Source organism: Stenella coeruleoalba (assembly GCF_951394435.1).
Source record: "Stenella coeruleoalba genome assembly, chromosome: 6".
Classification (NCBI taxonomy): Eukaryota; Metazoa; Chordata; class Mammalia; order Artiodactyla; family Delphinidae; genus Stenella; species Stenella coeruleoalba.
The window spans coordinates 6190571-6202661 of record NC_137151.1 but is presented as its reverse complement, the minus strand read 5'-3'; the positions used below and the strand labels follow the sequence as shown (position 1 = coordinate 6202661).

Sequence of the window (12091 nt, the reverse complement as noted above, 5' to 3'; positions counted from 1 at the left end):
TATTGTGCTATCGATTCCTTCTAGTGTAATTTTCATTTTAGTTATAGTGTTGTTCACCTCTGTTTGTTTGTTCTTTAGCTCTTCTGGGTCTTTGTTAAACATTTCTTGCATCTTCTCGATCTCTGCCTCCATTCTTTTTCCGAGGTCTTGGATCACCTCCGCTATCATTATTTTCAATTCTTTTTCTGGTAGGCTGCCTATCTCTACTTCACTTAGTTGTTCTTCTGTGGTTTTTACCTTGTTCTTTCATCTGGGACGTATTCCTCTGCCGTTTCATTTTGTCTAACTTTCTGTGCTTGTGGTTTCCATTCCGCAGGCTGCAGGATTGTAGTTCTTGCTTCTGCTGTCTGCCTTCAGGTGGATGAGGCTAGATTAGGCTTGTGCAGGCTTCCTGATGTGAGGGACTGGTTCCTGCCCAGTGGTGGGTGGAGCTGTGTCTTGTTCCTCTGGTGGGCAGGGCCATGCTCAGGAAGACTTTAAGCTGCATGTCTGCTGAGGGGTGGGGCTGTGTTCTGCCCTGTTGGTCATTTGGCCTGAGGTGTTACAGCATGGAGCCTACAGGCTGTTGGGTGGGGCTAATGGTGGCCTCTGGGAGGGCTCACTCCAACGAGTACTCCCCAGAACTGCTGCTGCTGGTGTTATTGTCCCTGTAGTGAGCCACGGCCATCCCCCACCTCGGCAGGAGACCATCCAATACTAGCAGGTAGGTCTGCCTGTCTCTTATGGGGTCACTGCTTTTTACCCCTGGGTCCTGGTGTGCATGGGACCTTGTGTGCACCCCCCAAGACTGGAGTTTCTTTTCCTCCCAGTCCTGTGGAATTTCTGCAATCAAACCCTGCTGGCCTTCAAAGCCAGATTCTCTGGGGGCTCCTCCTTCTCTTGTCAGACTGCCAGGCTGGGAAGCCTGATGTGGGGCTCAGAACTTTCACTCCTGTGGGAGAACATCTGTGGTATAACTGTTTTCCAGTTTGTGAGTTGCCCACCTGGCGGGTATAGGATTTGATTTTATAGCGACTGTGCCCCTCCAACCATCTCATTGTGGCTTCTTCATCTTTGGATGTAGGCTATCTTTTTCAGTAGGTTCTAGTGCTTTTTTGGTTGTTGATGGTTGTTCAGCAGTTAGTTGTGGTTTTGGTGTTTTTTTTAAGAAGGGCTGAGTTCACATCCTTCTACTCTGCCATCTTGAGCTAATCTCTGACACAGAATATCATGTGTCAAGCACTGTTTGTTGCCATGCTTGCATATGCAGTAAGTGTACGGCTGTTGTCTGCAGATGTTTGCAGTGCTGCCTCTCCTGTTTCCTTCTTCATATTCATGATTTATGTCCTCTCTCTTCTACCTTCTTCAGTCTTGCTAGAGATTTATTTCATTGATTTTTCTTTTAAAGAATTAGCTTTTTCATTTTATTATTTTCTGTTTTCAATTTCACTGATTTCTGCTTTTTTCACTATTTTCTTCCTTGTACCTGCTTTGAGTTTATGTTGTTCTTCTTTTTCTTGTTTTTTGACGTAGAAACTGTGACTGAAATATTTCCTCTTTTTTTTTTTTTTTTTTTTTTTTTGGTGGTATCCAGGCCTCTCACTGTTGTGGCCTCTCCCATTGCGGAGCACAGGCTCCGGACGTGCAGGCTCAGCGGCCGTGGCTCACGGGCCCAACCGCTCCGCGGCATGTGGGATCTTCCCGGACCGGGGCACGAACCCGTGTCCCCTGCATTGGCAGGCGGACTCTCAACCACTGCGCCACCAGGGAAGCCCTCCTCCTCTGTTTTGATATAAACATTTAGTGCTATAGATTTTCCTGTTGGCACTGCTTTAGCTGCCTTCCACATATTTTGGTATGTTGTTCTTTTATCTTCATTCAGTTTTAAGTATTTTAAAAAACTTCCCTTTAGACTTCCTCTTTGACCCATTATTTAGAAGTGTGTTGCTTAATCCATGGCTTGGAGGTATCTGTCACTGGTTTCTAGTTTGATTCCATTATGGTCGATGAAGATACTTTATAGTTTTCTATATGATTTCAATTCTCCCTAATTTGTTGAGGTTTATGATCCTAAATATGGTCTGTCTTTACATGTTCTGTGTGCACTTGAGAGAATATGTATTCTGCTGCAGTTCTAGTGTCCTATAATGTCTACTAGATGTTGGTTCGTGGTGTTCACTTCTTGTACATCCTTCTGATTTTCTGTCAAGTACTTCTATCAACTGCCGAGAAGAGGGTGTCGAAGGTCTAACTATGACTGCACATTTGCCTATACTCCTTTCAGCTGTTTTTGCTTCATATATTCTGAAGCTCATGATTTTTGTTGCCTATATAGTTTTAATCAGTATGTAATGCCTTTTTTCATTTTTAGTAATTTTCTTTCCTCTGAAGTCTACTTTTATTTGATATTATTATAACTACTCTTGTTTTTTGATTAGTTTTTGCATTGTACATATTTTTCCACCCTTTTACTGTCACTCTACTGACACACTGTATCTGAAGTTTCTTACAGACATAATATAGTTGGATCTTTTTTTTTATCCTCTCTGCCCATCTGTGTTTTAATTGGTACTTCCAGACTATTTACATTTAAGGTAATTACTGATATGTAAGGCTAAGCCTGCCATGTTATTATTTGTTTTCTGTGCTTCTTATTCCCCTATTTCTCTTCTCTTTCCTCCCTGTGAATTACCTGTTTTTAGTACTCCACCTTTATTTCTTTGTATGACTATGACTTTAAAGCTTAGGCAAAACAGTTCAATTAAAGTTTAATAGTCAAGAGACTTGGCACAAGGTGATTAATATGTACATATCCAAACAGAAGATTTAGGAATCATCAGTATTTTCAGCTGTCAAATAACCTTTCCTGAGATAGCTTTTGAAGAGTGAGTTCCAATAAGCAGTAAGAATCTTTTATGGCTTAAAATGTTACCAGGGAAAACTGTAAATATTTTCCTGCTACGATATGGAATTCCTGTGGTGTGAAGAAATGTCTGGTGGCTCATATCCTGCTTCCACCAAAGGCCAACATTCTCTGATTTCTCTTTCGAAATCTCACCCTCTTTTCAATCCTCAGGGTGTACTTGTGAGGAAGAAAAGCTGGGCAGTGCAGCCACCTCTGTACTTCCATTCAGATAGTGAACTGTCAGGACCTTCACTCCTGCTGATAGGCATTAATTAGTCAGTACCATCCAAATCAGACTCATCTTGAGGCTTCAAGGAAGCTTCCAAGTAAAGTTTATTTGAGGGAATGGGAAATATGACCAATTCTCTGAAAACTTACACTTCTCTGTGCAATGATTATATTTGAGATTAATGACACAAAGTCTATCCATAGAAATATTTGCAGATATTCGCAAAGTACTATCAGCCATTTTTATTGTAAGTGGGTTAATGAATGAGAATGTTATTCTCAAGTTCAAAACCACAAAGACATTCACTGAGTGCTTGCACTGGACCATTCCAAGAGCTTCACATATGTTGAACAAAAGGTCTTTTGGAAAATATACTTCCTGGGGCTTATCACACATGTATATCTGAGCATCCTGGAACTACTGTGGACCATGTCCAGTAACAGTCTAGTATAGCTCTTCCTCAACCACTTTGAGGGCTAAAGAGGTCATCTGTGACCACTTGGGTAGCTGGCAACACATGTTGTCATTTATTCATTAGACTGTGTTTCCAGTAAAGTACACAAAGCTTTCTGAGGCAAAGGATAATTTTCCAAATTTTATGCTCAACTGTGTATTCTATCTAAGTTAAACAATAAAGTCTTGAGATTTTATAACAAAAACTTACGGTTCTTTTTGAAACTGGGAAACTGTGATTCTGTTTTTCTATTCTACTGTGATTTCAATATAGCTGAGTGAAAGACCCATTGCAAGTGTTAACACCGAACATTTCTGGGGAAACTGACCTTTGACCCGGACGTCACTGTACCGCTGAAAGTGGTGGTATGCAGCTTTCCAGGGGTTCCGATAGTGACGGAGCAAGGTAATGGGAGGTCTTGGACGCACTGGGACATACCTCACACCTTCTTCATCTATTCAAGAGAAGAAAAAGAAGACATTAAATAGCTTACTATCTATTTGCAACAATCTTCCTGGTATAATTCCTGCAGGTAAGCCGTAAGTGAAATCTGGCTATGTAAACAGCCTCAGGGATGGACCCCTGACTTAAGTGGGAAGCTTCTCGTGACAAAATTTAGCTCAAGTGAGCATTACCGATATACTCCTTGGGAGGAGACTTGCGCTTCTCTGCCTTCACCAGAAGACTCTTGGCAGTGGACTTCTCATCATCAGTGCTGTTTGTCTCCATCATGTCCCCTTCTTCTGTTGAAATCACGTGCTGCTGCTTCCGAGGTTTTTTCCTTGGCGAAGCACCGGGTGGTAGGTCACTTGTAGGCATGGACAGGTTGTTAGCCAGCAATGCAAGAGACGGAGACACACTGTTGGTAGCCAGGGGGGGAACTGCTGTCATAGGAAAAAGGGTGCACACATGCATGAGAGCCCAAACACAGTGGAAAGTGTCACTTGATTTCCATCAGTGAGAAAGATGAGGAAGACAGGGAAAAGAGCTAACATTTATGGAGTCTTCCGACATGCCCAGCGCTATGCTAAGCACTCCAACTGTGGCAGAGGCTGCCAACTGCTTTCTAATACCTCACATCTTCACCTCCCTTAGCACGAGCACCCCTCACTTTGAAATGGGCACACTGTCACTTGGCTGGAAGACCATATTTACTAGTCTCCCTTACAGTTCATTGTGGCCTTTTGAAATGAAAATACAAGTGCTCTGTAGCACTCTTAAGAAGTTTCCTTAAAAGAAAGAAGGCATGACCCACTCCTCGTCTTTTCCTGTGACCCTGGAACTCAGATGGCATAGCTGGAGTTCCAGCAGCTATCTTAAATCAAGAGCATGAGGGTCAAATGCTAGGGGTGATAGGAGCCTGGATCCCTAATGATTTTATGGAGTCCACATACCATGCCTGGACTGTCTGCCTCAGGATTCGCTTCAAGGGAGACAATAAAACCTTACATGTTCAAGCCACTGTTTTTCAAGCCTTTGAGCATGGATTTCTAGGAGATAACCCATTAACTGATATAATCTTAAAAGTAATCTGAGCAAGCAGGCATTATATTATGCCCCAATTTAAAGATGAGAAAACGTGGCACAAATCACACAAGTAGGAAGTGGGACAGCTGGGAGCTGACGGAGGCAGTCTGGCTTCGGAGCCTGGACTATTTAACTACCACAGTCCACTGCCCCCAGATAAGCAGCATTCTCAGTACAATGTTAACATCATTTGTTTGGGCCTGTATGGATCATGTGTCTGGGGACACGCAAACCATGAGAAAACTTCACCTCAACTCTTCTATACCATATATCCTTGGCCTATCCTTTCCCTCCGCCCTTCCTCAGCCACCCACTCCCAACAGTCATACCCTTCACTCTGTCATCACATCTCAATTTCTAGCATCTGACTTTCCAGCCCAAAGATAGCCCAACTATCTTTCTAGGTCACTTCTCCTAGTAACTTGCCTCCAATAATTCCTAGACCCCATTAGGAACTATTATCCATTAATCATACCACTTATTTGCTGTCACTCATCCCTCAAATGTCCACTCTCTCCTATCACTGGGTTTTAATTCTCCCATTAATTTTATTCACTTTATTCGTTTATTGTCCTTTCTTTTGCTTCACTGTACTCACTGAGCAAAAAGCACAACAGGCTAAATCCAACTCTCCAACTAGTTTGCACCTGTGCAGCTGAGTGTAGCCAGAGAAAAACACACAGCAACGGGCACAGCTGTCCTGTTAGCATGCTTGCTGACCTCGAGCAGGCCCTTGCTGCTGGACGATCCTCCCGCATCTGCCAAGTCCATTCACCCTCAACACCTCCTATATCACCCCTACCCTCAGCTATGACCCTGCTTTCTATCTTACTGGAAAATATAGAAATAATCAGAAGGAAATGTCCATAAATTCCCACCAGCTATACGTACTTACATGCATCGTGACCAGGCACTTCCTTTCTCTCTGTGATTTCAGCAGACACAGATTCCTTCACATACACAATAGGTCCCACCCACTCTCACCTCCTCAGACATCGCTTCAGGAATTCATCTCTTTTTCCTGCATCATCACTTCTTTCCCCTCTACTGGATCACTCCCATTAACATACAAAACTCATTTGTCCTGTCTTAAAAATAACTTCCTCTTGGCATCATTTCCCTTCAGATATTGCCCTTCCTTTTTCTAGCGCTTTATAACAAACTCCTCAAGTGCTGTTTATACTCCCTGTCTCTAAGTTGTTTCCCAGCTTTCTCTTGAACCCACTCCCCATCATGCTGCGGCCAATATCATTACGTGGAAACTGCTCTTCTCGAGATCTGCATGACCTTCATACTGCTAAATCCAATGGTCCTGCTCAGTTCCTACCTTACTTGATCTCTCACCAGTCATGACCCTTGTCCTGGCTTTCTAGGACATCATACTCTACGCTTTCTCCCTCTCACTCTGGCCCCTCCACTTAGTCTCCTGTGCTAGCTTCGGCCTCCTCTCCCTCCTCAAAATGGTGCAGTGCCGCAGGGCTCAGTTCACAGCTGCTTCTGTTTTTTATCCTGCGCTCATTCCTCAGATGATCTTATCCATTAAGATCTAACTTAATGGATAAGATTAAAAACTAACTCCTGATCTCTCCCTACACAATGGAGCCCCCCCCCCCGCACCCTCCCCTACCTCAACTGCCAGCAACTCTATGCTTCCATACACTAAGGCCAAAAACTTTATAGTTGCCTCTGATGCCGTTCCTCACACACAACATTCCATCTTAATAAAGAAATCCTCTCAGTTCTACTTCAACAATATATCTAGACTCTCACCACTTCATACTACTGGTACTGCTACTACCCTGGCTGAAACCTTCACTAGTCCCTGCAATTAATGCAGCAGGCTCTAAACACATCTCCCTAATTCCACCCTTGTCCCCAGTCTTTTTCCCACAGAGCAGCCAGAGTGGTCTGTTAAAAATGGAAGTGAGCTCAAGTCTCTCTTCTGCTCGGAACCCTCTGATAGCTCCCACCTCCCTCAGCAAAGCCGAAGGCCTTGCCGTGGCCCACAGGCTCTCACAGTCTTGACCCTGTTTCTCTGACCTTGTCCATCCCGCTCCCCTCGTTTACTGAGCTCCACCTGCCGTTGCCTCTGCTATTCTTTGAGCACACCAGGCTTTTACATTTACTGCTCTCCCGGTCTGAAATGACCTTCTTCCAGATATCCTCGTGGCCAGCATTTCATCTCTTTAATGTCTCTGCTCAAAGATCATTTCCTCAGTAAGGCCTTTCCTTTAAAGCATTCTTAAAAATCACAGCTCCAGCCCTAACTTTCCCTTATATTTTGTCTCTACTTCATTTTACCGTCTGTTGCCCTTGCGAGAAGGTAAGTTCCAAGAGGATGGAGTTGTGCTTGTTTTGTACAAGGTTGTATCATCAGTGCCTGGTGCAGAGCCCTACAGGACAAAGGCCGGTGCAGAGCCCTACAGTTTGAGGAAGGACTACTGCCAACTTCCTAGTACCGAGAGGTTAAGAGGAAGTATCCAGTACGTTGAAAGAGCAGATGAACAGCAAAAGTGAGACCATTTCCTTTCCCCTCCAGGGTTATCCACAGTACCTTTCAACGGAAGTGCTGAGGCTAAATATGGGTGCCATAGAAGGATATTTCCTGGCATAATAAAATGAAAATAAATAAGCAAATAAATGCACAGCAGGTTTAAAAACTGTAGACATAGCATGACCACACCTCATAACTGAACAGACGGCATGGGAGATGGGGGCCTTCATGCCGAATGGTTAAGAGGGTAATACTGGGTAACTATGGGACAAACTGACTTGTTTTCCACTTTGGCTTTCTCTGTATTTTATAAATTTCATACACTGAATGTTACATTTGTAGTCAGGTAAAATAAGATTACACGTAAGTTATTAAAATAACAGAAAACCAACCAAACAAAAAGAAAACCTTTAAAGTGACCTGCCTTTTACAAACTAGAAGTTTAGAGTTGAGAAGAGGGAGGGGGTGATGGTAGTTTTGGGATTTTACTAATCACAAATAAATTTATCAAGACACTACTTTCTACAACACAAATCTTACTTTACTGCATACACAAGGCAACAAAAATTGGCAGGGAACACACTGTAAACTAATCAGCACTTAGCTATGATTGTATTGTGAACCCCTTTTCCATGGCAATATTTTCTTAATGAATACAAGAAGCTATGTTCAAAGATATTCTTAGGGAAATAATAATCTTTTTCAAGATTTTGGTGAGAAAATTAACTAGAAAAGGGTAGCAATATGGCTTTAGTTTTCAAAAGGAGCGCAATGCTTTCTTCTATTTATTAAAAACTAATGAAATATAAATTTCAAATGGGCATCAAGGCGTCAGACTTCCTGGCTGAGGGTCACACGAGAGTTTGGACTCTGAGGAGAGTTAGGAAAAGGGGAAGAAGCAACTGCCAGCAAAGAGCATACTGTGAATGAACTTACCAGAAACTGGCCTCATGATGTCCACTGGTTCCACTTCTTCTTTAACTTTTATCTCAGGTACAGGAGGGCCCAAAACGGAGGAGAGACTGCTGCCCACAGCCACTGGCGGTGGAGGGGCAGTGGCAATGGTGGTGATGGGTGGAGTGACGGGAACTGCTCCAGGAATGGTCGGAAGGGCAACCGCTGGTTGTGACGGGGGGCTAGCTGCTGCAATCATAGTTGGAATGGCTGGTGGAGGCTGCTGAGCGGTGGGTGGGACTGCAACGGTGGGCTGATCATTATTTTGATTGGATATGGTCTCCATAGACACAGTGACTGGAGTGGCCATCGATACGTGGATCTCTGACTTGGGTTTGGCACTGAAACACAAAAGCAAACACAGAAAGTTGCCTTAACCTGCATCATCTCAGAAGGTGAATATCTGTCCAATTCTTTTTGTACAACACACAGCACAACTAAAACTCTATTCCTTGATTTTAAAAGTTGAACTTTAGGGTAACTTTTAAAGGGAATTCAAGTTTCACAACCATCCCCATCGTTTTTATAGGCAGTAATAAAATTAATTTAGAAAACGAAGAACACTTTAAAGAAATCAAAGTCACATCACTGAAAGACAACCAATTTTCATTACATTAGTGTATTTTTCCCTCCAAGAATTCATTATTGCATATGTTGCCTTAGGAGGTTTTTTTTTAATAACAACTATACTCACACTTCATATGTCATTTGTAAACCTACTTCTTATAAAACAGGAAACTCATGCACATGGAAAAGATCGAAAAGAATACAAATTGAGAATAACTTCCCTCCACTTCGAACACCCAGCCCTCTGCCCAGGGTCACCACAACATTCCGGTATGTTTTACCAGAAATACTTCAGACATCTAAAGTAACTACAAATACAGTTTTCAAAAATGTATATTCTATTTTTTTTCAGTTTTATAAGAAGTCATCGATGTCATTACAAATTCTTCTCAAACATTTTTTTAAGTAAAGTATTTCATTTGATAGCTGTAAAGCTTTACTGATTTATATTACTGCTGCTGAAAATTTATATACTACTGCTGAAAATTCAGAATATCAAAAGCAACACAAGACAATACCCCTCAAGTTCAAGGCCCCAAGCAACAGGACTTATATAGGCAAAAAATTCAATATTGACCAAAACCTCACACCATATACAAAAATGAACTAAACAAGGATCATAAATCTAAACGTAAAAATGTAAAACTATAAAACTTTTATGACTGGAGTTCTTAGACATGATACCAAAAGCACAAAAAACTGATAAATCGGGTTTCATCAAAATTAAAAACTTTTGGGCTTCCCTGGTGGCGCAGTGGTTGAGAGTCCGCCTGCCGATGCAGGGGACACGGGTTCGTGCCCCGGTCCGGGAAGATCCCACATGCCACAGAGCGGCTGGGCCCGTGAGCCATGGCCGCTGAGCCTGAGTGTCTGGAGCCTCTGCTCCGCAACGGGAGAGGCCACAACAGTGAGAGGTTCGTGTACCACAAAAAAAAAAAAAATTAAAAAAATAAAAACTTTTGCTTTGCTAAAGACCATTTTGGGAGATTGAAAAGACAAGGCAGAGACTGAAAAATATATCTGCAAAGCACATACTGCATATATCTGAGAATACTATGCTAAGTAAAATAAGCCAATCACAAAAATACAGTCGGCCCTCTATACCCACAGGCTCCACATCTGCAGATTCAACGAGCAGTGAATGGAAAATATTTAGGGACAAAAAATTCCAGAAAGTTCCAAAAAGCAAAACGTGAACTTGGTGCATGCTGGCTACTATTTACACAGCATTTACATTGTATTAGGTATTATAAGTAATCTGGGGATGCGTAGGTTACATGAAAATACTATGCCATTTTATATAAGGGACTTGAACTTCCATGGATTTTGATATATGCAGGGGCACAGGTCATGGAACCAATGCCCCGAGAGGGTACCGAGGGGTGACCATACTGTAGGACTCCATTTATATGTGCTACCTAGAGTAGTCAAATTCACTGAAAAAGAAAGCAGAATGGTGATTTCCAGGGGTTGAAATGAGAGACAATGGGGAGTTGCTGTAAAACGGGTATACAGCTGCAGTTTTGCAAGATGAAAAATATCTGGAGATTGGTTGCACAGCACTGGGAATATGCTTAATACCGCTGAAATATACACTTAAGATGGTTAAAAAAATGAAAACAAAACACATATCTAATAAAGGAGTTTTATGTAGAAAATATAAAGAAGTCTGTAAACTCAACACTAAGAAAACAAATAATCCCATTAAAAATGGGCACAACACATGAATAATGAACAATTTGCTAAAGAAAATATTCAGAAGGCTAATAAGCACACAAGAAAATGTTCAACACTATTAGCCATTAGAGACATGCAGAGAAAGCTTCGATGATACACGACCACACACATATCAGAATGGTGAAAATATAATACCCTATGATACCAAGTGCAGGAAAGAATGTGGAGCAACTATTTCTACAAAAAACCTTCTGGGGCTTCCCTGGTGGCGCAGTGGGTGAGAATCCGCCTGCCAGTGCAGGGGACACAGGCTCAAGCCCTGGGCCGGGAAGATCCCACATGCCATAGAGTAACTAAGCCCGTGCACCACAACTACTGAGCCTGCGCTCTAGAGCCTACGAACCACAGCGACTGAGCCCACATGCCACAACTACTGAAGCCTGCGTGCCTAGAGCCTGGCTCCACAACAAGAGAAGCCACCGCAATGAGAAGCCCGCACACCGCAATGAAGAGCTGCCCCCGCTCGCCGCAGCTAGAGAAAGCCTGCGTGCAGCAACGAAGACCCAACACAGCCAAAAATAAATAAATAAAATTAAAAAACAAACAAAAACCTTCTAACACTAATAAATGAGTTTAGCAGGGTTGTATAATAAAAGGATCTCCTATGTTGCAGGTATGAATTTTAAATGGTCCAGTTACCCTGGAAAACAGTTTGGAGGTTTCTTATAAAACTAAAAATATACATGTACAATGCAACTCAGCAACTGCACTCTTGGGATTTTTATGCTACAGAAATGAAAATGGGTGGAAAATGTGGTCTACCCAGAGCACTGTACATGAATGTTTACAGCAGCTTTATTTGTAATAGCCCCAAACTAGAAACAACCCCAATGTACTTCAATGAGTGAACAGATAAACAGATTGTGCTCCATCCATATGATAGAACAGGGCTCAACCAAAACAGTGCTACAGCGCTACCGCTTGGCATAGACTCTCAAAACTACTGTGCCAAGTGAAAATAAGCTATATAATTATATATATAATTATGCGATTCCATTTACATAAAACTCTCAAAATGACAAAATTATAGTGATGAAGAACAGCTGAATGGCAAGGCGTTAGGGTTGGGGGAAGGGTGTGACTGTAAATGAGGGAATGTCTCTGTTGTAATGAAACAATTCCATATTCTGATTATAACAGTGGTTATACAAATCTATTCATGTGATAAAATTTCAAAGTAGTATATACCAAAGGAAAAAAAAAGGACATTATAAAAATTGGTGATATTCTAATGAGGTCTGTAGT

At 42.1% G+C, this 12091-nt stretch overlaps 1 protein-coding gene across 9 annotated transcripts in view; it reads right to left on the bottom strand.

The window, feature by feature from the left end:
* SAP130 (Sin3A associated protein 130) overlaps positions 1–12091 on the bottom strand; it is an 85016-nt gene that overhangs the window by 26407 nt on the left and 46518 nt on the right. For 5 of the 9 annotated variants that reach the window (XM_079923971.1, XM_079923973.1, XM_079923978.1 and 2 more), the window contains 4 exons: positions 8525–8883; positions 7649–7699; positions 4203–4451; positions 3896–4021 (listed from right to left, as the gene is read on the bottom strand). In XM_079923971.1, coding sequence (XP_079780097.1) covers positions 3896–4021; positions 4203–4451; positions 7649–7699; positions 8525–8883 — 785 coding nt within the window. The remainder of the gene's footprint in view (positions 1–3895; positions 4022–4202; positions 4452–7648; positions 7700–8524; positions 8884–12091) is intronic. The other 4 variants (XM_079923974.1, XM_079923975.1, XM_079923972.1 and 1 more) reach the window with 3 other exon arrangements.